The sequence below is a fragment of the Girardinichthys multiradiatus genome, chromosome 20, assembly GCF_021462225.1.
Source record: "Girardinichthys multiradiatus isolate DD_20200921_A chromosome 20, DD_fGirMul_XY1, whole genome shotgun sequence".
Taxonomy (NCBI): domain Eukaryota; kingdom Metazoa; phylum Chordata; class Actinopteri; order Cyprinodontiformes; family Goodeidae; genus Girardinichthys; species Girardinichthys multiradiatus.
In genome coordinates, this window is record NC_061812.1 from 29,621,749 (window position 1) to 29,644,824 (window position 23,076).

Sequence of the window (23,076 nt, forward strand, 5' to 3'; positions counted from 1 at the left end):
TTGTCCAGGTTGATGGAAGGTCTCCTTGCCATCACCCTAATTTTTAGCTTCCTCTACAGTTTCTCTATTAAATTCAAGTCGGGGCTTTGGCTAGGCCACTCCATAACGTTAATATGATTCCCATCAGAAGAAACACGTTAGAAAAATTTAAAGATTTTCAACCTAAATTTTGGGCTCAACTCTACATGTTTCAGTCACAAGCTGGATATCAAATCTCCCTGGACACCCAAACTTACCAGCCAGATGATTTAAATTTTGTATCTGGTTGATATAATAAAGTTGCTAAATGGTGGAATTATGACATCTAATGTAAGATTTCTCCACTACACTATAAACATACGTTGTTAATAGTGTGTGGCGGTCAGATTGTAATGCTGTGAAACACTTTGTGTTGCACTAATTAAATGAAAGATGTTATGCAAATAAAGTTTGAATGATTAACTGGTTAGGTACAGTTACTAATGATGACAATGATGCTTGGATTTACAGTAACCAAACACTGTTAAAGATGCATAAAAAGCCTTCAAATAAATTCAGATTTTATTGCAGAAGTATAATCTCAGACTTAAAAATGTTGAAAAATCCAACCTTTCATTTGAGTACATTTATTTAAAGGGGTAAAAACAAATCACCCGTGCCACACTTATTGGCACCCTAAACATCTCTTAAATATTAAATGCAACTCAAGCGTTTCTAATTTAAACCTAACTTATTTTAAGCGCCTATGAACTTGTAATTCATTAATTACCGTCTATGGGTATAAATATGACCAGATATATAGGTCTGCTTCTTTAAGCCAGTGGCCAGAAGGACCAAATCTTATTTTGACACCACACACAGTGAGCAGGATGGTAAGGGGCCATAGAAAAACCTCGAAAGCTCAAAGAGGCAGCTTGTAACCACTAAATCCTCACAACACCCGTCAGATGTTATCTACATCCCAAATGACTTTGCTGGAAGTTCCAGCAAAGCCCTCTCTGTCATACCTTCACAAGCATAAACATCTGGATTTTTTTAGCATAGACAGTTCCAAGTAAATTTAGCATCACACAGCATTGTGTGGAAAAGTGTCCAAGGTCCACTTCTTCGTACAGTGGAGGACCTGTGATGGTAAGGGCAGTTTTTTCTTCCAAATATCCTAGAAGTCTTGTCAGAGAGCATAGCATCGTGAGGGCCTTAAGTACACTGTAAATATGCTCAAATTAAAGGGTGAACCTGTCTAAATGTTTCTCTTGGAGATGATGCTACGACAATAAAGGTTGTCCTATTCTTCCAACTCTTGGAGCTCTCGTGGTGCCAGTAAGTACTGAGGGGGGCTGTAAGAGCAATACACAAGAATAACAACCCTTAAATGTCCCTGCAGGAAACAAGACCAGACTCTTGCAAGGATGAAGTTCTTACACTGATTTCATCCTGTACAATGTTGTTAAAAAGTGGGCTTTTTAAGAGCCATCTTGTGGGCAGACGTGCTTAAGAGAAAAAGGTTAAAACAAATTAATAGACAGTTCCCAGTAGCCTCCTTCAGAATGACGCTGCTTCTAATTCACGTTAAAGAGGCTCTTACAATTCAATTCAATTAAATTCAAAAATACTTTATTAATCCCAAAGGGAAATTAAATGTTGTTATAGCTCATATTATGAAGGTTTCTTCAAAGAGCCGTTGTAGATGCTGATGGCTGTGGGCAGGAAGGATCTCCTGTAGTGCTCCGTCTTACAGCAGATCTGAAGAAGCCTCTGACTGAAGACACTCTGTTGTTGTAGGACAGTCTCATGAAGAGGATGCTCAGGGTTCTCCATAATGTTCTTCATTTTATGAAGAATCCGTCTTTCCACAATGATCTCCAGAGGTTCCAGAGGAGTCCCCAGAACAGAACCAGCCTTTTTTATCAGCTTGTTGAGCTTTTTAAGTCCCTGGTTCTGATGCTGCTTCCCCAGCAGATGATGGTAGAAGAGATCACACTTTCCACAACAGACTTATAGAAGATATGCAGCATCTTGCTGCAAACACCAAAGGACCTAAGCTTCCTCGAGAAGTACAGTGTTCTCTGTCCCTTCTTGTAGACAGCTTCACAGTTGCATCACCACTCTAGTCTGTTGTCCAGGTGAACACCGAGGTATTTATACTCCACCACCACCTCCACTTCTTCTCCCATGATAGAAATAGTTTTTGACTTATTCCTGTTTCTCTTAAAATCTACAATAATCTCCTTTGTTTTAGTCACGTTCAAAATGAGATGATTGTTTCCACACCATGCCACAAAGCGGTCCACCACATTCCTGTACTCAGGTTCTTGTCCATCTCTGATCCACCCCACAACTGCAGAATCATCCGAGTATTTCTGCAGATGACAGGAGTCTGTCTTGTACTAGAAGTCTGAGGTGTACAGAGTGAAGAGGAATGGTGAGAGTACAGTCCCCTGTGGTGCTCCTGTGCTGCTGACTACATGGTTAGACTCATAACCCTTCAGTCTCACAAACTGTGGTCTGTTTGTCAGGTAGTCTTTGATCCAGGAGATTGTTGAGGCCTCCACCTGAGTCTTCTGGAGTTTCTGACAAAGCAAATCAGGTTGGATTGTATTAAATGCACTGGAAAAATCAAAGAACATGATCCTCACAGTGCTGCTGGCTTTGTCCAGATGACAGTAGGTTTGTTGAAGCAGGTGTATGATGGCATCTTCAACTCCAACTCCACAGCGATAAGCAAACTGAAGGGGGTCCTGATGGTTTACTGTTTGCTTACTCAGGTAGGCCAACAGGAGTCTCTCTAGGACCTTCATGATGTGAGATGTCAGGGCAACAGGTCTATAGTCATTGAGGACTGATGGGTGAGTTTTCTTTGGTACCGGAACAAGACAGGAGGTTTTCCACAACACCGGAACCTTCTTCTGGGCCAGGCTAAGGTTGAAGAGGTGCTGCAGAATCCCACAGAGCTGCTCTGCACAGGCCTTCAGGACTCTAGGGCTGACATGATCTGGACCTGCAGCCTTATTCCTATTCAGTCTCTCCAGTTATCTCTTCACCTGACTTCTTAAGACACACAGGTGGAAGGGGGAAGCAAAGGAAGCATCAGCATCTTCTGATATGGTTGAAGGCAAACATGTAGAAGCAGAAGGGTCTAGGGCTGAGGTGGAAGATAAAAAATGTGAGGTGTTACTGGACAGCTGTGGGTCCTGTGGGTCAAAGGAAGATGGAATGTCTGTTTGCCTGTGAGCAGGAGAGGAGGATGCAAAGCTGGTTTCTGAACTGAACCTATTGAATAATGTGTTCAGTTCATTGGCTCTGTCCAGACCTCCATCGGTCTGATCTTCTTTCTGCTTGAAGCCTGTGATCTTCTTCATCCCTGTCCACACATCTCTGATATTGTTTTGCTGGAGCTTGCTCTCCAGCTTCTTCTTGTACACCTCCTTGCTGTCTCTTATCTTGACTTTAAGTTGCTTCTGTAAACTCCTCAATAATTCTCTGTCTCCCTCTCTGAAGGCTCTTTTTTTCTTGTTAAGCAGGTCCTTCAGGTCACTGGTGATCCAAGGTTTGTTATTGGGAAATCATCTCACGGATCTGGTGGGGATGATGTTATCCACACAGAAGTTTATAAAGTCGGTTACACGTTCAGTCAAGGCGTTGATGTCTTCTCCATGTGGCTGGCACAGTGCGTCCCAGTCTGTAGCCTCAAAGCAACCTTGCAGAGCTTCTTCAGCTTCCTGTGACCATTTTCTCACAGTTCTCTTTATTACAGGTTGCCTCTGAACAGGTGTCTTATATTTTGAGCAGAGAAAAACAAGATTGTGATCTGATTTGCCTAGAGGAGGTCTTGCTGTAGAGATGTATGAGTCCTTGACATTTGCATAAAACACATCCAATGTTTTGTTTTCTCTGGTAGAGCAGCTGACAAACTGTTGAAACGTTGGAAGTGTAGCAGAGAGTGAAGCATGGTTAAAATCACCAGAAATTGCCACAAAAGCATTGGGGTTTTGTGTCTGTAGCTTAGCAACAACTGAGCTGATGGCATCACATGCAGTGTTGGCAACAGCAGAAGGTGGAACGTAAACTGTTGCCAAAATAACACTGGTGAACTCTCTGGGAAAATAATATGGACGAAAACTTACTGCCAACAGTTCAATATCTGGACTGCAGAGATGACACTTCACAGTTACATGTCCTGGATTACACCATCTGTTGTTCACAAGTACTGCCAGTCCACCTCCTTTACATTTGCCGCTCCTCTTTAAATCTCTGTCTGCTCGTATGGTTAAAAAGCCCGGCAGAGAGACGCTGGAGTTGGGGATATGATCCTGCAGCCATGTCTCGTTAAAACACATGATACTACATGCCCGGTACTGTGGCTGGGTCCTTTGTAGGGCTTGGAGTTCATCCAACTTGTTTCCCAACGATCTCACATTGCCCATCATAAACGACGGAAGAGATAGTTTGAACTTCCTCCTTCTCTCTCTTCTCTTAGCTCCTGCTCTGCATCCACGGTGTCTCCTTTTCAACTCATCGGGGATTTGGGGTTGAAGTTGAAGTATTATTTGAGCTTTTGAGATATTTATCAGCTGCTCCCAGTTGTAAGAAACAACCCCTTTGCCATGGCAATGCATCATAACAAATGTCCAAAAATAGAAAGTATTAAGAAAAATCCTCCAAGCTGCACAGCATCCGACACTGGAGTGGACAGTCATCCAAAAAAAAATCAACTGTATCCACCACAAGAGGAATAGTTCCCAAAAAAGAATAAATCAGAATCAAAAGTAACAGAGCTACACCAACCTGCTGCCACCTTGAGCGACGCAATTCTAGAATTCTAGAATACGATACAGAGAGGTTGGATAAAAGTGAAGAACACGTAGACATCATGTGGCTTTTCAGTTCCCAACTCCTAACCGAGCTCAACTCCTTTTACAGATTTTGGACTTAGAACAAAACATGAATCAGTGAATATCATTTGTAAAAGATATGATCCATCCCATCAGCACAGCTGAATAGACTGCAGCCGTTTAGTTCAACTAGAGTACGTTAAAGCACAAAATTTAAGTAGTGCCCCCTCTCTATAATACGTCTTTCCTACCTGGGCACAAGAGAGTCCCCCCCTCTTAAGGTGGTCGGGTCCAGCTCGAATATGGAGGAGATGTCGTTTCCATCAGGAACCGATATGAGTGTGTACATGACCTTATCTTGGACATTTTGCAAGCGGGCTCTCAGGGCATGTTGGTCAGAGTCAAGCTATAGAAAAAAATCCTATTAGAAACTGAATGCAAAATAGAACATACTTAAAAATCAAATTATTGTGTTTTAGCAACTGAGTGGTTGAAGGAATGAGAAAAATCACTGACTTCTAGGAACTAAGTCAACATGCAGGTAGTAAAATATATGTCTTAAAATCACTAAATTAAAAAACAGCCCAACCAGCACTCCATTTAATTAAATATTACTTAAATAAGCTGACGTTTCTCTTTAATTGTAACAGCCCTAAAAGGAAGAAAGCAAGAAAAGCAAGCACAGATGCAATGATGGATGGAGTTAATCATCAATTTCATAATTATACAATTCTTTAATGACATTTCAAACCTTTAAATTTTCCTTAGTAACTGTTTAAATTGATGAATCATCTTCTTGTTTTTTCCGTTTTGTTAAAACACTGTAGCTTCCTCATCTCTCACATATGGAAGCAAATGTTTGAAACATAAGATAACTTGAAGCAAACCAGTCAGTCATTAAGAGACACGCAGGTGGAAAAAGACTGCCATCTGCTGGACAATACGCATAACGCCTTAACATTCCTCAACCTTTGCAACCAGGAGAGACAGGGGCAGCCTTTTCCTTTTTCTTTTCTTTTCTTTTATTTTATTTTCTTTTCTCTTCAACAATCTAATCATTTCCAAAGTAAAAAACATATTTACTATATCCCTGTTAATTAAAGCAGCTATAAATAGATTTAAGATGTTATTTATATACTGTGTGTGTATATATATATATATATACAGGTCCTTCTCAAAATATTAGCATATTGTGATAAAGTTCATTATTTTCCATAATGTAATGATGAAAATTTTACATTCATATATTTTAGATTCATTGCACACTAACTGAAATATTTCAGGTCTTTTATTGTCTTAATACGGATGATTTTGGCATACAGCTCATGAAAACCCAAAATTCCTATCTCACAAAATTAGCATATTTCATCCGACCAATAAAAGAAAAGGTTTTTTTAATACAAAAAACGTCAACCTTCAAATAATCATGTACAGTTATGCACTCAATACTTGGTCGGGAATCCTTTTGCAGAAATTACTGCTTCAATGCGGCGTGGCATGGAGGCAATCAGCCTGTGGCACTGCTGAGGTCTTATGGAGGCCCAGGATGCTTCGATAGCGGCCTTTAGCTCATCCAGAGTGTTGGGTCTTGAGTCTCTCAACGTTCTCTTCACAATATCCCACAGATTCTCTATGGGGTTCAGGTCAGGAGAGTTGGCAGGCCAATTGAGCACAGTGATACCATGGTCAGTAAACCATTTACCAGTGGTTTTGGCACTGTGAGCAGGTGCCAGGTCGTGCTGAAAAATGAAATCTTCATCTCCATAAAGCTTTTCAGCAGATGGAAGCATGAAGTGCTCCAAAATCTCCTGATAGCTAGCTGCATTGACCCTGCCCTTGATAAAACATAGTGGACCAACACCAGCAGCTGACACGGCACCCCAGACCATCACTGACTGTGGGTACTTGACACTGGACTTCTGGCATTTTGGCATTTCCTTCTCCCCAGTCTTCCTCCAGACTCTGGCACCTTGATTTCCGAATGACATGCAGAATTTGCTTTCATCCGAAAAAAGTACTTTGGACCACTGAGCAACAGTCCAGTGCTGCTTCTCTGTAGCCCAGGTCAGGCGCTTCTGCTGCTGTTTCTGGTTCAAAAGTGGCTTGACCTGGGGAATGTGGCACCTGTAGCCCATTTCCTGGACACGCCTGTGCACGGTGGCTCTGGATGTTTCTACTCCAGACTCAGTCCACTGCTTCCGCAGGTCCTCCAAGGTCTGGAATCGGCCCTTCTCCACAATCTTCCTCAGGGTCCGGTCACCTCTTCTCGTTGTGCAGCGTTTTCTGCCACACTTTTTCCTTCCCACAGACTTCCCACTGAGGTGCCTTGATACAGCACTCTAGGAACAGCCTATTCGTTCAGAAATGTCTTTCTGTGTCTTACCCTCTTGCTTGAGGGTGTCAATAGTGGCCTTCTGGACAGCAGTCAGGTCGGCAGTCTTACCCATGATTGGGGTTTTGAGTGATGAACCAGGCTGGGAGTTTTAAAGGCCTCAGGAATCTTTTGCAGGTGTTTAGAGTTAACTCGTTGATTCAGATGATTAGGTTCATAGCTCATTTAGAGACCCTTTTAATGATATGCTAATTTTGTGAGATAGGAATTTTGGGTTTTCATGAGCTGTATGCCAAAATCATCCGTATTAAGACAATAAAAGACCTGAAATATTTCAGTTAGTGTGCAATGAATCTAAAACATATGAATGTAAAATTTTCATCATGACATTATGGAAAATAATTAACTTTATCACAATATGCTAATATTTTGAGAAGGACCAGTATATATACATACAGTACAGACCAAAAGTTTGGACACACCTTCTCATTCAAAGAGTTGTCTTTATTTTCATGAATATGAAATATGAATATTGTAGCTTCACACTGAAGGCATCAAAACTATGAATTAACACATGTGGAATTATATACTGATCAAAAAAGTGTGAAACAACTGAAAATATGTCTTATATTCTAGGTTCTTCAAAGTAGCCACCTTTTGCTTTGATTACTGCTCCGCACACTCTTGGTATTCTGTTGATAAGCTTCAAGAGGTAGTCACCTGAAATGGTTTTCACTTCACAGGTGTGCCCTGTCAGGTTTAATAAGTGGGATTTCAAACCTTATAAATGGGGTTGGGACCATCAGTTGTGTTGTGCAGGATGTGGATACAGAACACAGATGATAGTCCTACTGAATAGACTGTTAGAATTTGTATTATGGCAAGAAAAAAGCAGCTAAGTAAAGAAAAACGAGTGGCCATCATTACTTTAAGAAATGAAGGTCAGTCAGTCCGAACAATTGGGAAAACTTTGAAAGTGTCCCCAAGTGCAGTCGCAAAAACCATCAAGCGCTACAAAGAAACTGGCTCACATGAGGACCGCCCAAGGAAAGGAAGACCAAGAGTCACCTCTGCTGCGGACAATAAGTTCATCCGAGTCACCAGCCTCAGAAATCGCAGGTTAACAGCAGCTCAGATTAGAGAACAGGTCAATGCCACACAGAGTTCTAGCAGCAGACACATCTCTAGAACAACTGTTAAGAGGAGACTGTGTGAATCAGGCCTTCTTGGTAAAATAGCTGCTAGGAAACCACTGCTGAGGACAGGCAACAAGCAGAAGAGACTTGTTTGGGCTAAAGAACACAAGGAACGGACATTAGACCAGTGGAAATCTGTGCTTTGGTCTGATGAGTCCAAGTTTGAGATCTTTGGTTCCAACCACCGTGTCTTTGTGCAGAGCAGAAGAGGTGAACGAATGGACTCTACATGCGTGGTTCCCACCATGAAGCATGGAGGAGGAGGTGTGATGGTGTGGGGGTGCTTTGCTGGTGACACTGTTGGGGATTTATTCAAAATTGAAGGCATACTGAACCAGCATGGCTACCACAGCATCTTGCAGTGGCATGCTATTCCATCCGGTTTGCGTTTAGTTGGACCATCATTTATTTTTCAACAGGACAATGACCCCAAACACACCTCCAGGTTGTGTAAGGGCTATTTGACCAAGAAGGAGAGTGATGGGGTGCTGCGCCAGATGACCTGGCCTCCACAGTCACCGGACCTGAACCCAATCAAGATGGTTTGGGGTGAGCTGGACCGCAGAGTGAAGGCAAAAGGGCCAACAAGTGCTAAGCATCTCTGGGAACTCCTTCAAGACTGTTGGAAAACCATTTTGGGTGACTACCTCTTGAAGCTCATCAACAGAATGCCATGAGTGTGTGGAGCAGTAATCAAAGCAAAAGGAGGCTACTTTGAAGAACCTAGAATATAAGACATATTTTCAGTTGTTTCACACTTTTTTGATCAGTATATAATTCCACATGTGTTAATTCATAGTTTTGATGCCTTCAGTGTGAAGCTACAATATTCATAGTCATGAAAATAAAGACAACTCTTTGAATGATGCTTTTTCAGTGGCGACTCTGCACTACAGACAAAAAGTCAGCCTTTCTCACCGAAGAGCGGAAATCGAGGCACTCCTCTTCATACTCTGGGTTTACCTGCACAAATTCAAGAGTGGTTGACTTTCAAATGTTCACAAGCAAACATGCAGGACATGGAGACGGACAGACTGACCTCTGCAGCCAAGTAGTGTCCTGTGGCCAGGTGTTTGAACCTGAACAGGCTGTTCCAGTAACCCGCCCCGCCTCGACAGGGATCATGCTGTACAACCTGCAACAAAAGAAGGAAAAAAAAAAAATCTTCCCCTAAAGCACATCCAGTAAAAGCAGGTCGGAATTCACTGTTGCTAACCTCGATCTCCCAGAGGGCTTTGCTGCTGGTCGCCGAGGTAGCCGACTGCCGCCCAGTAGTGCGAAGGAAGACGTGTTGCTTTTTTCTATGATCATCACATGTGAGGAACTTCTCCTGTTCTGCGTGGAACAACCGTACAACATCACCCTGCAGAGAGAAACTACAGCGGATTATTACTAGAAATTGTCCATGTGATCAATATAAATGGACAGCAGCTTCAATCAGTTTTGGAAAATAATCAATTAGTATTAAATAATGAGTTTTCTGGGGCCAGGACTTTATTATAGGAAGGTTAAAAAGCAGACCGATTAGTCCACTCACCATACACTTTCTGTGAGTTACAGCACAGAATCTCTAATATAGGGCTTTTAAAGTGATAAAATGTCATTTAAAATGTCAGTTAAAATGTCATTTACAGCCATGTACTGCTGACTGATGATACTAATATGGAAACAAACAAACCAACCAACCCACTCAAAGCAGACGAGCAACCTTATGCAACAGTAAGGTCTTTAGAGAAAGAAAAATAGACATTAGAAACCCTACCAAAATTATTTAACTGAAGCTGTTTGAAGCTATCACATAATGTGACAACAATGTTATTAAATTACCTGGATTTACCTTAAATATTTCAAAGTATTTATATTTATAGTCCATGCATATTATCTAAGAATGAGAAAGTGTTCAGTACCAAAAAATAACATTTGAAATAAACAATTAGAAAAAGATTTATCTTCTTCTGAGAAACGCACTCCTTTCAGGACGCACTCTCGGTTGTCACTCCATTTCATAAACAGGACAATCTTCCAGCTGGTGTTACAGTTTACAGAGTTCACCTGAAAAACAAACAGAGCTGGATGTGACTGAAGCTTGGATTCCTCTGCAAAGCTGCAGGACTGCAACAACTCAAAATGTAAAGTTATTATTGTAAATTTAAAAAAAGGTAGCTGTCCCTTACAGATTTCATGTTTTTGCTTTTTTGTCACACTGTATTGTTTCAGATCATCTAACAAATTTTAATATCAGACTAATTAAATTTCAAATGCCAAAGTCTTTGAGCCCTTTGCCTCTAAAGAAACGAAAGTGTAAGGTGAATGTCATGTTACATCTGGCATAAAACTAACCGCATTTCAGAAGACGAATATCATAGTGACAGTCAAACATGGTGGTGGTAGTGTGAAGGTCCTGGGCTTCTTTGCTGCTTCAGCATCTGGATGGCTTGCCATAAATGATGGAACCATAAACTCTGAACCAGAAAATCCTAAACGAATACCAGTTATCAGTTCATCAGTTTGAGATTAAGTATACTTTGGTTTTGCCCCAAGACAATTATCCAAATAACTGTAGCAAGTCCACATCTGAATGGCTCAAACAACAATAAAAAGGTTTTGAAATGGCCTAGTTAAAGTCTGGACTTAAAACCAAATGAGCACATGTAGCAGGGTTTCATACTCAAAAACCCTGCAATGTGGTTCAAGTAAAAAAAAATACTACAAAGCAGAGTGGGCCAAATTACTCCAGATTCGTTGAAAGTTTTCTCCAAACTCTTGATGGTGGCATAAGACTGGTTGGTTTGGAAAGCTTTCTTCCCTTAATAAATAAAACCATTATTTCAAAAGTGCATTTTTTATTTACCCAGACTATCTTTGTGTGATATTAAAATCTGTTTGATGATGTGAATTCTTTTGATTGAGACAAAAACGTAAAACAAAAAGAACCTGTATATAATCACCTAACTTTAAAGAAAACAATTTCCATCTCTAAATGACATCTTGACAGCAAAATTTCGAGTGCATTCAAAATTGAATTGTATCTCAACTGAAAAATCTATTGCATGGGTTCTCCACAAACTAAATGAGAATCATTTCTACCAATTTAAATCTATGCAGACATTTATGTGGTAAACCAGACAAGATCTAACCAGATGACATACAGGAATAGCAATACTGTTTACAATAAGGAATGGGGATAATCCACTTATGTTAAGGAAGCGGAAGTATGAACAATGACAAACGCTATTGATCTGCTTTTAAAAAATTAAAGTGTTATTAAAAAATAAAAATAAAATAAAAAAACACTAGCTCTTAACCTGGGAAAAAGCAAAGATTAGATAATAGACCAGACGTAGCCACATCAGATCATGTTCCTACCAGAAAACTGTAGTTTTGTTACTATTTAATTTAAAGAAGTTAGCAGAAATTCATGCTTTAATTTAACACAATCAGTGCCATTCAAAAGAGGACACATAGGAATGTGCAATAGTAGAATAATAATTGGGAGACTTATTTACCAAAAGAGGAAAAATATGGATAACAAACAAAAGCAACCCTAAGACATAGCCCTGAGGAACACCACAGACAACTGGTGAAGATTGCAATCTAAAATATTTCAATTATACAAGCTGACTATGACCTAAGGACAATTTAAACCAGGTGTTGGAAAGCCAATAGCACCAACTTTAATGTTCTTTGGAGAACATGATGACACACTGTATTTATGGCAAATCGCAAGAAGCACCAGTATGATTAAAAGCCCGGAGTCTGTTCAGACGGATGATTATTATTAAAGGTAAAAGTAGATCTGTGGATCTAAAACAGCGCCTAACCAGACAGCAGTAATGAGAGGTGAGAAAAAGAGGTAAACTTAGGCAAACCTCATTGCATCCTGGATTATCCACAAGCGGATGTGTGCTGGCATGTAGCGGCTGACCAGCGTTAACTGGGTTCAGGACCACTTTGTCCCCGATCACTACCTGCAGTCACACAAAACACACACGCTACAAATGTGAAAACAGGACAAAGAAAGATCATTTACTGAATATCTAAGTTTTGTGCAGTTGTTAATCTGACACAGATACACTGCTGAAATCAGTGAATAAAACTAAGCTGCTCTACAGCTTCACAAACCTTAATTTATTTTAATAAATTAAAAAGCTTAATTTACACAGGCAAAATACTTTTGGTCCAAACTTGCGGCCATGTGTCACTGTCACGATCGCTTTGTATTTTGTAGTTTTTGGAGAAATAATAAAAAAAACCTGAGAAAATATGTGAAGTATGATCTCCAGCGGAGTTGATTTGGTTCTTTAGCAACTCCCCAGTACTTCCTCACGCAATAGAGGAAGAGACGGAGGCAGAGTAGCTTTGAGGATAGTTGAACTCGTCTGAGGCTCTGTATCATCAAATGGACCAAACTGAGGCTGCAAATACCTACAACCTTCACTGTGGAATAATCAGATATTATTTCCTAATAAATGGATAATTTCTTTATTTGGCCTGCAAAAATAGATCAACTTTTTAAGTTTTTGACAACTTTCGAATGACCTTCACAATTCTAGTTTAAGGTTTTTTCTCCAACAAACAATTCAAACCAAAGCAAACAAAAAGTAAAAAAACCTTTAATTATTTTAGTTTATAAAATACTTAATGAGTTACCATTTTAGAACATTAATAAAGTAGACAGTTAACTCTTATATCTAAATTCTACTCCTGAGGAGCTTGTGATAACAAGGTCTTTTCTTTGGATGGTTAAGGAGAACATGCACACAGGTTCCTCCAGAAAAACTACACAGCTGGTTGTGGTAGGCTGATAGATTTAGAGTGAAAAAACGTCTCAGATGGATGAAAAAGCGACAGTCTTGTCCCTGTTGATCTAACTTCTAGACATCCTACTCCATATGCATAAAATTCTAGCAAACAAAATCTGGAGGAGTAGAAAATATGTGCATGTCAGCTCATACTGAGCTGTACTCATAATATCTCAAGCAAAAACTGACAACATTTTGAAGAATTAGACGGAAATGCAGAACATTACTGCGGAGCACTGTGCATTTTTCACACAAAAAAAACCTAAATGTACTTTTATTGTTACTGAATAAATAATATATTCAAACTGCAGAATAAAACAACTGCAAGCTTGCATCCTACTGTTTGAGGTTTAACCCTAATGTGAGTTGGAATCAACACAAACAGGATTAAAAAGGATTTGCTCTGGAGAATTGCTTAAATTAAGTTCCCCAAACTACCTGACCACAGATCAGCCACAGAAAGAAATGCTTTGTAGAAATAGGAAAACAAAACTCAACTCAACACAAACATGGTGGTGGCAACATCATGCTGTGGGGTGCTTTTCTTCAGCAACATGGAAGCTGGTTAGGGCTAGGGAGTATATGGATGGATCTATATACAGAGCAATCATGGTAGAAAATATGGTGGAGGCCCCACTTGAGAGTGGGGAGGAGGTTCACCTTAGAGCCAGAGATACAACAGAATGCTTTAACCATAGGTGTCAAAATCAGTCATCGAGGGCCAGTATCCTGCAACTTGTGTATCTGCTTCAACACACCTGAATAAAATAATTTGGTCATTAGTCTGGTTGCATACAACTTCACTGCCTGCTGAGGATGTTATTCAACCAACTTGATCCAGGTGTGCTGGAGAGGGCACACATCTAAAAGCTGCAGAAATAAAGTCCTCAAGGACTGGAGTTTGACACCCCTGGTTAACATCAAACCATCTTCATGTGTTAGAATGCCCCCAGTCCAGGTGCAGACCTACATCCAGATGAGAATCTGTTGCTAGTCTTGAAAATTGATACCGAAGATGCTGCCCATCCAATCCGATGTAGCTTTTGCAAAGACCAGCCAAAAATTGCAGCCTGAAATCTGGTAGAAACGTACCAGAGAAGACTTGAAGCTGTAAGTGCAAGGGGATTGTACAGAAGAAAGTATCGGCGCATCCACTTTACTCTGAAGTGATGACTGGATCTCATCTCTGGCACAGATCAGACTTTTTTGTTCTGTTGCATGATATTTTTTTCACATGCAGTCCAGTGCTCCCACTCTGAACTCTTCCCACAGACTGGAATACTCACACTGTCCCCAATAGAGCGCAGTTTGTAGAAGGGCTGAATGTAGAACCAGGAGCCTTCATTTCCAGCAGTGTCCAACATCACCCTCATGGCGTTCTTCTCTAACAGCGCCGGCAGCCGTTTGTTCACCGTCAGGTATTTGTTACTCTTCAGGTGAAGCAGCTGTGTAGGTACAAACGGCACTACTGGTCAGAAGTGTACAGACATTATCATTATCATTGAATGCTGTTATTTTTGGGCTTTCTAATCCACACAGGGTTTAAATTATACATGTAGGCTGACATATATACACACACCCCAACTAATATTTAGATAAATGTCTCTTGGCAAGCTGCCGGGAAACCACACACTTTTTGTAGCCTTGTAGGCTTGAACTTCTCCAGAACCTTGTTGATAGCTACAAAACGGGCGTGGCTTCCCTGCTGCTATTTAGGAGGCATTTCAACTAAATATTAGTGGGGATATATGTATGGATTTCAACCTCTGTGAGTAATTTTAGACTTGTGAACCAAATTCTTCTTCACTGAAGTTGCACGTTGCGTCATCAATCCGCCCTGGAAAAAGAATGGTTCAAATAAATAACTAAAAGCCAAAAATTAATGCAACATTCATGGCCATGGTGAGTGTATGTAAACATCTGACCTGAACTGTATGAAAGTTGGATCCAAAATGAAGTAGTCTTTTCGTAAAGATCTTTTTGGTAAACACTTGGTCTGATTCAGCGTTTTCAGAAGAGCCTCTTCAGCTCATGTTGTTTCATGGGCACTTAAAGAAATCTCTATAGCATATCTTCACCATGTTAGCATGGGTTTTATTTTTATTTTTAGAAGTTTAAGTGTGCTCAGAGTCCCTCAAGCTCAAGAACATTTTAGATTTAGGTATTTTGGAATAGTTTTCTAATTATACCAACCCCACTCCTACAGTTATAAAATGTACCTTACACAAAAAATACAGGCAGGTATTTCTCAGAAACAAACCTGAATGACATTCCCATACTGTATCACAGTTCCCAGGAGCTTTTTATTTTCAGAATCATTTTGTTTCTTCTCCAAGTCGGCTGCGTGCTGGGGTTCAAAAAAGAGAGGAGGACAAAATTAATTGCACCAACAAGATCATAGCTCATCGCCTTCAGTCCTACAGAAATGTGCTCCAAGAACCAGTCGTATTTGTTGTAAACAAAAAGCCCAGGAAAGAAAGTCTTAACCAAATCTTGGATCTTCAGCAGAAACAACCGAACTGAATACTGGCCTCACCTATCCACAGGAAAAATTGCCATTCTCCATTTTATGACAGTTTGGTCGAACAGATTGCTTTAAAGGGTAATGTATTTCAGTGGAAAGAAAGAAAGGAAAGCATCTAAGGCAGTTAGGTATGATTGTAGGAGTGAAAGGTTCACAAAAATGTCTATAAAAGGACTTAGAAGGATTCTACCTCCAAATATCCAGAAGAAATAATGCTTTTAAGTCCTACAGCTGAGAGCACAGTAAACACTTTTGTACATTCAGTTAATAGGGAAGCTAAACGTTTTTCATTCACACCTCAATTTATTTACAAGATGTATTAAAATCTGCTTTCAAGATGTACTTTAACTGCAAGACATAAGGGCTGGGTTGTGTGTTGTGGTAGCTGTGAGCTGATGCTTACATGGAGCTTGTTGAGCAGCACTGTGTCCGTGTTCCCTCCAGGCTTTGCTGCTTTCCAGAACTGCTTCTGGGCTGAGTAGCGGTTCATGGGGCAAAGTTTAAACAGACAGTCTGCACAGAAACATGAGGCACAAACTCCTCAGTTCAGCTCAATTCATTTCAAATAGAAACCACACACTGGCAGGAAAAGGGGGAAAATATGAAATGCATACACAATTAACGGCAACCCTGGTGAAGATGTGCAAAAAATACTTGAAATAAACGTATCTATTATTGCAGCAGCATAGTCTCACATTGGATTAACAATGACCATTGGAGATTTACTCAAATCTTATTTAAAACCCTCTTCACTCTGTTTGGTGGCAAGATAGACTTAGGTCCTTTTCCAGCCTTGTTTACCATATATCTTTTTGTTTTAAAATGATTTAATGATTCATCTGTGTCACATTTAATATCAGTGTAAATCCAGCTGTTCTCTAAAGGCCTCAGAGGTTTGTTAGAGAACATTAGTGAACAATCATCATCATGAAGACCAAGAAACACAGCAGATAGGTCAGGGGAAAAGCTTTGGAGAAGTTTAAAGTAGAGTTAGGTTAAAAAAACAATATGCTAAGTTTTCAATATCTCATCACAAATTATGACACAACTGCAACTCTACTGAAAAGCTTGAACTGACAGGCAAGGAAAGGGAAGCATTAATCAGAGAAGCAACCAAGTGGTCCACGGTAAATGTGGAGGAGCTGCAGAGATCCACAGCTCAGGTGGGAGAGTGGCTTGACGAGATAAATATTAGTTGTACATTCAGTCATCTGTGTTCTATACTAGCTTAATCCTTGCAGGGTCGTGGGGAGAATGTCGCCCGTTTCCAGTGGGTCACCAGTGCGTTGTTCACTTCAAATGGCAAAATGTGCCTTTATAGAAGAGTGGCAAAACAAAAAGCCATAAGAAGTCACAATGGAAGTTTGCCACAAGCCATGTAATATACATACAATAATCTAAGCACATGCTGTATTGTACATCATGTCAGTAGCCAAGTGGTCATCTACAATGCTCCTCCGTCTGTGGAGAAGTTCTCTGGTGGGCTGGAATCTTCTCTCTAGCTTCTGATCACAGCAGGGAATGCCTGTTTGTTCTCACCGTGATTTCCGGACCAAATTCACCTTTCAACATTCCTCTCTTCACCTCCACCAGCAGGCTCTGCTCCTCTGTCCAGTTCATTTTTCTCCACCTTTTTTTCTCCGTTTTGTTTTGGTCATTTTACTACACTAAACCTCATCATACAAGGAGATCACAGTAAAATGCTGAATTGTAATATTAGTATTAAACTAAAGACAGATGCACCATGAAAACAACCAGCATGGTGAGTAAACATAAGAAGAAAATCAAAACAATGACGAGCATGTCAATAAACTACATTTAAACATTTTGATGGGTGACAATTAATTTCGTTTTGCTAAGTTTTATCATCATGATTTACACATTTCTGAATCCAGTCTAAATTCTATGATCGATTAATTTCTCTCCATTGATTACTAGGAGCACATTTGTTTTTTTGTTTGTTTCTTTTAACAACCAATCACAGCTCTTAGAAGAGAGCATCATATCTAGCAACAAAGTGAACCACACCGCCTCACTAAGATAGGAATCTCTGTCGCTCTGAGTTGCTCTCAGCAGAGAACAGAATCACTCTTAAGCTAGAAGTCCTTGGCAAGACATTTTAGGCTTAGATAGGAGCTCCCTGAGAGGACTCTGAGAATCTTTGTGAATATGTGCCCTGATCTCTAGATGTGAAAGCTGGTAGAGGCGCACCTCAGCAGACTTGCAACTGTTTTTACATCAAAAGGGGATTCTACAAACAATAGAACAGGGCAAGTGAATACAAATACATGCCACACTTTTTACTGACTGAAATATGTAAAGAAATAAAAGATATGCATTTGTTTCCTTCCACTTCACTTTAAGCACTATTTTGTGTTGGTCTATCACATAAAACCCCCAAAAATACACTGAAGTTTGTTGTCATGTAACAAAGTTCAAGAAGTAAGAATACGCAAGACACGATTTTTCTGACTAAAGATTGACACACATATGCCTACTTGAATGGCATGTTTTCTTGTCTTTCCCATGTTGAAGAGTGAGCTAGAGAAACATGCTTCTGTGTCACGTCTTACCCCAAGGAAACCAAAAACATTAGATGATTGATTAAATGCTCTTTGACACTGATTGCTGTTAAGCAAAAGTGTAGTTTTCAAAGGGCTTTGAAAAAAAAAAAAAAACAATAACTGAATAAAATGCATTCAAATTAAAAGTTGGATTTTAACATTTTTTTTAGAGTGAGAATATTCTACCGAAATAAAACTCATCACTTATTCTATAAATGTAAAGGGAGCTTCAATAGGAAACCTCCCAAAACAACATATCATAAAACATCAACAGTACAAAACTCCAAGCCAAGTCCGGAAAAAAAAAAAATGGAAACCATCTTCGTTCACTTCTCTATGTACCCTGATCCGGCCATGCGTGTGCCTATTAATAATTCTCCTGAATAGAGATCAAAGGCCTCTCTCTGCTCTGGAGAGGAGTGACGGGGAAGAGATGGCATGTTTCTGTGTGTGCAATCAACCTACACCAGATCACCTAAATGTGGTCACAGACTGGTTACACGGCACCAACTATCACCTTGTAAAAAAGATGAAAGACATCCCTGTTCTGTTTGCATTGTAAAAGGGCATTGAAGGCAGGTGTGGTCAGTTGTCACTTGTAACCACAGGCAACGAGGAAATGCTGCCGTTATCAATAGCACCTAATTGTGATGTTCATTTTCATAAGCTGTGCAGAAACCCGCCAGGAGGGAAACCAGGCCTTATATTTGCATGTGGACATCGTTTTAGAAAAGTTCCTCTTGTGTCCCGGAAGAGTTCCTCTTCTGCAACTCGCCAGTATTTTAACGCTGGATTAAAGTTAGGTTTTGTTTAGCAGAAACAGATGAACTACTTTCCCCTACAGAGCTGAATTTGTCTCCTCCCTCTGAGTTCTGGCTTTCTTCTAATTTTTATCTCCTATCAGAGCACTGCTCTTTCTTTGCTGAGAGGGTGAAAAGAGGAGGAAAAGAACAATCTGTCCATCCTTGCCCCCATTCTGTGTCTCTGAACTTCATTTGGAGTCACAGTAACATGACCAAATAAGGCCAGCCGAGAGAAAGGGAGTTAGAGGACTTTCAGAGAGGGGGAGAGGGTGGGGACACCCTGTTTTTCCCCCTTCGATATTCTGTCATCCCTCCTTCTCCTTCCCTCTGAATTCCTCAAACTATTTCACACACACCATTTGTTCCCTCAGTAACCTAAATCTTCTCCAGCCATGCAAACCCCATTCCCCCAGTGGCTTTTCTCATCAGACAAAGTTTTTACTTCAAACTGATGCATAATTCAGTAAAGAAAACAGTTAAAAGGAAGCAAAAGACAAATGAGGAAGATGAAGACAGAGTGAAAGAATGTAAAACAGAGACCATAGAGGGTTACATGACAGCCAAGGATGTCAGAGGGTACGTTTAATGCTTCATTTACAGTTTAAACCACATATTTACATACACGGTATAAAAAGAAGCAGAACCTTTTTTTTTCTTCACAGTCTGACAATAAATCGAAATAAACTTTTCCTGCCTTACTTGCACAAGCCTGTTTCATTTTCGAGTTCAACTTCCAAATGCTTAAAGGTGCTATGATCATCTGTTCAAACGTTGATACAGAGGGACGAAGAGCATGGGAGCGTCCAGCCATCATGCGCTCAGGAAGGAGACGGGTCCTGTGTCCCAGAGATGGATGTGTTTAGGTGTAAAATGTGAAAATCAAGCCCAGAACAAAAGCAAATGGCCTTGTGAGGACGCTGACTTCAGCTAGAAAAGAGTGTCGCTAAAGAGTCCTGGGCTGAAAGGACACTCAGAAAGGAAGAAGTCATTGCTACCGGAGCAACGTAAAAACTCAGATTACAGTTTACAAATGCAAAAGGTGACAAATGCCTTAATTTCTGGAGGCCTTCTGCTGCAGGAAACGAGGTTGCGCTTTACAAAAAAAAAAATGACCTCATGAGAAGAAAACAAGATCTCAAGACTTCAGCCAGGAAGTAAAATCTTGGGCACAAATGGGTCTTCCAAATGGACAATGACCCTAACTCAAACTTTTCAAATAAATTCCAAATTCTGCTTTAAAATTTTATTTTATTTTTCAAATAATTTCATTAAATTGTACAGTTTCAACGTTCTTAACACAGTGGGTAAAACCTTTTCCAGGAGGAAATTAACAGAGGTTCCCATTAACCCTTCGTCGATGTCCACTGTTTACAGCTTAGGTCATGCAGTCATAAAAGCATCTGGAGCAGATCAGAGATCTGAAGAGACTCCTGGCATGTTTTGCCTAGGATTTTAAAAACCAAGCAACCAGCAGGGAGGCCTGCTCACACTTCTGTTACAGATCTAACCAAGCTCTCTGCTTTATCTACATTACACAGACTGACAAGGGCAGTTCTTTCAGATATTTTTAACTAAAGGAAGCAGCTAATCATCACTGATTCAAAAGCAGAACTTTCCCTGCAAGACCTTGACAGAAACACAACCGTTTCTACTGTTTAACTCAGTAAAACCACGCAGATTTTCTCTTGTGTGTCTCTGACAGCAGCAGCACTTTGCTCTGACAACAGCTGTGAGCCGGTAAGGTGGTGAAATGCAATAAACTGAGGTGGGCTGAGTGAGGTTTTAATATTTCAGAGCTGACACAAGTGGTATGAATTAAATAAATTAGCCAGGAATTGATATGGACACGAGCAGGCCAACACATGCTGCTAGTTTAATAACAAAAATGCTGAACTAATCAAAACTGGTTTTTATTTTTCATCGTTTTTGGTAAATTATGCAGTTGGGACTAAAGGGAAGGAGGAACGTTTTTTCTGTTTGGTTTTTAAATGTTTTGAATAAATCAACATAATGGCTACTAATAATAAAACAAATATATATACAAAATTCAAAAGCAGGAAAACACCTGGGGAAGCAACTTAAATACAATAATCAATAGCAGTCTACTATCTACTGTATTTATATATATAAAAAAAACATCAACAATTTAAAAATTAAGCCAATCAACAAATCAAATGGTGGAAAATAACATGTAAAATCTTCAGGCTGCATTTTTAAAGAAGTCTAAAGAAGTTAATACTAACACATTTGAATATAAAGAATGACTTATAATGTGATGAATTAAATAATCATAACCATTTTTGAAAATTGAAATTGTGTAAAAGTATTTTGGGGTGAAGTACTGAGAAACTTTTTCCAGAATGTTGAAAATTGAAAAATGAAATTATAATCCAGCTGCCATAAAAGATACGAAGCTGCTAGTTTATATGACAGTTGTTCTACATTACACAAGTTTTACCTTTATTCGGCGCATTTTAAAATATAGCGTTATGCTTTGTATTTTGTCTTTTTTTTGTTTAGGTTTTCTGGAACATTTGTTTTAATTGAGTTTATATATGCTGCCATTTTGACAAGGACCCCCTGTTGGAAGACATGCCTCATCTCAGCAGGACTTAATCAGAAAAAACAGAAATCCCCCCCCTTTAGAAAAGCAGAATATGTTGACTTAACAGCTTCAGCTCTATACCATAACTATTTTACTGCACATAGTATATGCAACATTGTTTAGAACATCTTTTACAAATGCATCTGCTACTATTTCAGTCTTATTAAGACATGCATGCAGTGCTGGGAAAAAGTATTGGCATTAGTTCGGGTCGGTAAATCAATTTAAGTAATTTATTGAGAAATAGAAAATGTTAAAGGTTGGTTTTAAAATTCAATAAGACAGACGATACAGGCAGTACGTGGGGCCACCTCGTACATCTTGTAAAAATTTACAAGATGGGGAAGAGATTGCAACTATAGGTGTAACTTTATTTGCATTATTTTCAGGTTGTACTTGAACTTATTTGCAGTTTTAAACAGTTCTGCAAATGGGATTTGTTTATTCAATATATTGCTACATGAGAAAGGGTCGGTATATAGCCATAAAGTTGTGCAATTCTTCGGGAAATTCTATGTTTAATGTATCATTTTTTTAATAAATCCAATCAGTTAATATTTAAAGAGTTAATAAGAGATTTAAAATGAGTAATTTACGTTTTTATTGAAACAGATACTATCTTAAAACTAGAATTTTTAATTTGAAACCATACCGTGGTAATCGTGATACTTTTTTGTCCACACTACCAAGTTCCAATTGTATTGAACGAATATAACCAGAGTTAAACCAAAACCCCGTTTTAAAAAGATATTTTTCATTGAGGGGAACAAAGCTTTGCAAGCCAACCTGGCCGTGTGTGGAAAAAGCAACCATCCCCTAGACCTAATACCTGGTTGTGCCACCCTTGGCAACCACTGTTGTCAAGTGTTTGAGAAAATTGGGGCAGTTCCAAGAACTTTAAGTGTTCTTGGAACACTTGACCTTAAGGTCATGGCCTGATGGCCAGACATTTTCCTTTAACATTTTCTGCTAAAGAGCAGGTCCTGAAGCAGCAAAGCAGCCCAAGACATCCCACTACCACCACCGTGTTTGACTGTAGGGATGACGTTTTTTTCTGAAATGCTGTGTCAGCTTTACTCATTATTTAACTGGATGCACAACCTCCAAGAAGGTTGAAACGTCAGACTGGCCTTTGTCTTCTGCTTTGGTCAGTAGCTGTTTTTACCTTGGAGACCTGAGGCCAATGATGCCTTCAGTGCTTTAGATGCTCTTCTGGGTTCTTTTGTGACCTCCTAAATGAGTCGTTGACACCCTTTTGGAATAATTGCGGTAGACTGGCCACATCTGAGTATTCACATATCTGAGAGTCCCAAACCCTTTAAAAAGGCTTTGTAACCTTATCCACACCGACAGATACCAATTACTTTTTATCAAATTTTTGGTCTTGTAAATCTATACATCATGGTGTCATGTGTTGCTGTTAAAATGTCTTTGTAGCC

At 39.7% G+C, this 23,076-nt stretch overlaps 1 protein-coding gene across 10 annotated transcripts in view; it reads right to left on the bottom strand.

Moving 5' to 3' along the window:
* Positions 1–23,076, bottom strand: part of LOC124856805 (inositol 1,4,5-trisphosphate receptor type 1-like) — a 119,116-nt gene that overhangs the window by 80,643 nt on the left and 15,397 nt on the right. For 7 of the 10 annotated variants that reach the window (XM_047347649.1, XM_047347647.1, XM_047347645.1 and 4 more), the window contains exons 4-12: positions 16,069–16,178; positions 15,402–15,488; positions 14,428–14,586; positions 12,209–12,307; positions 10,308–10,391; positions 9,556–9,702; positions 9,379–9,474; positions 9,258–9,302; positions 5,063–5,217 (exon numbers count right to left, since the gene is read on the bottom strand). In XM_047347649.1, the coding sequence (XP_047203605.1) occupies positions 5,063–5,217; positions 9,258–9,302; positions 9,379–9,474; positions 9,556–9,702; positions 10,308–10,391; positions 12,209–12,307; positions 14,428–14,586; positions 15,402–15,488; positions 16,069–16,178 (982 nt within the window). The remainder of the gene's footprint in view (positions 1–5,062; positions 5,218–9,257; positions 9,303–9,378; positions 9,475–9,555; positions 9,703–10,307; positions 10,392–12,208; positions 12,308–14,427; positions 14,587–15,401; positions 15,489–16,068; positions 16,179–23,076) is intronic. The other 3 variants (XM_047347650.1, XM_047347656.1, XM_047347655.1) reach the window with 1 other exon arrangement.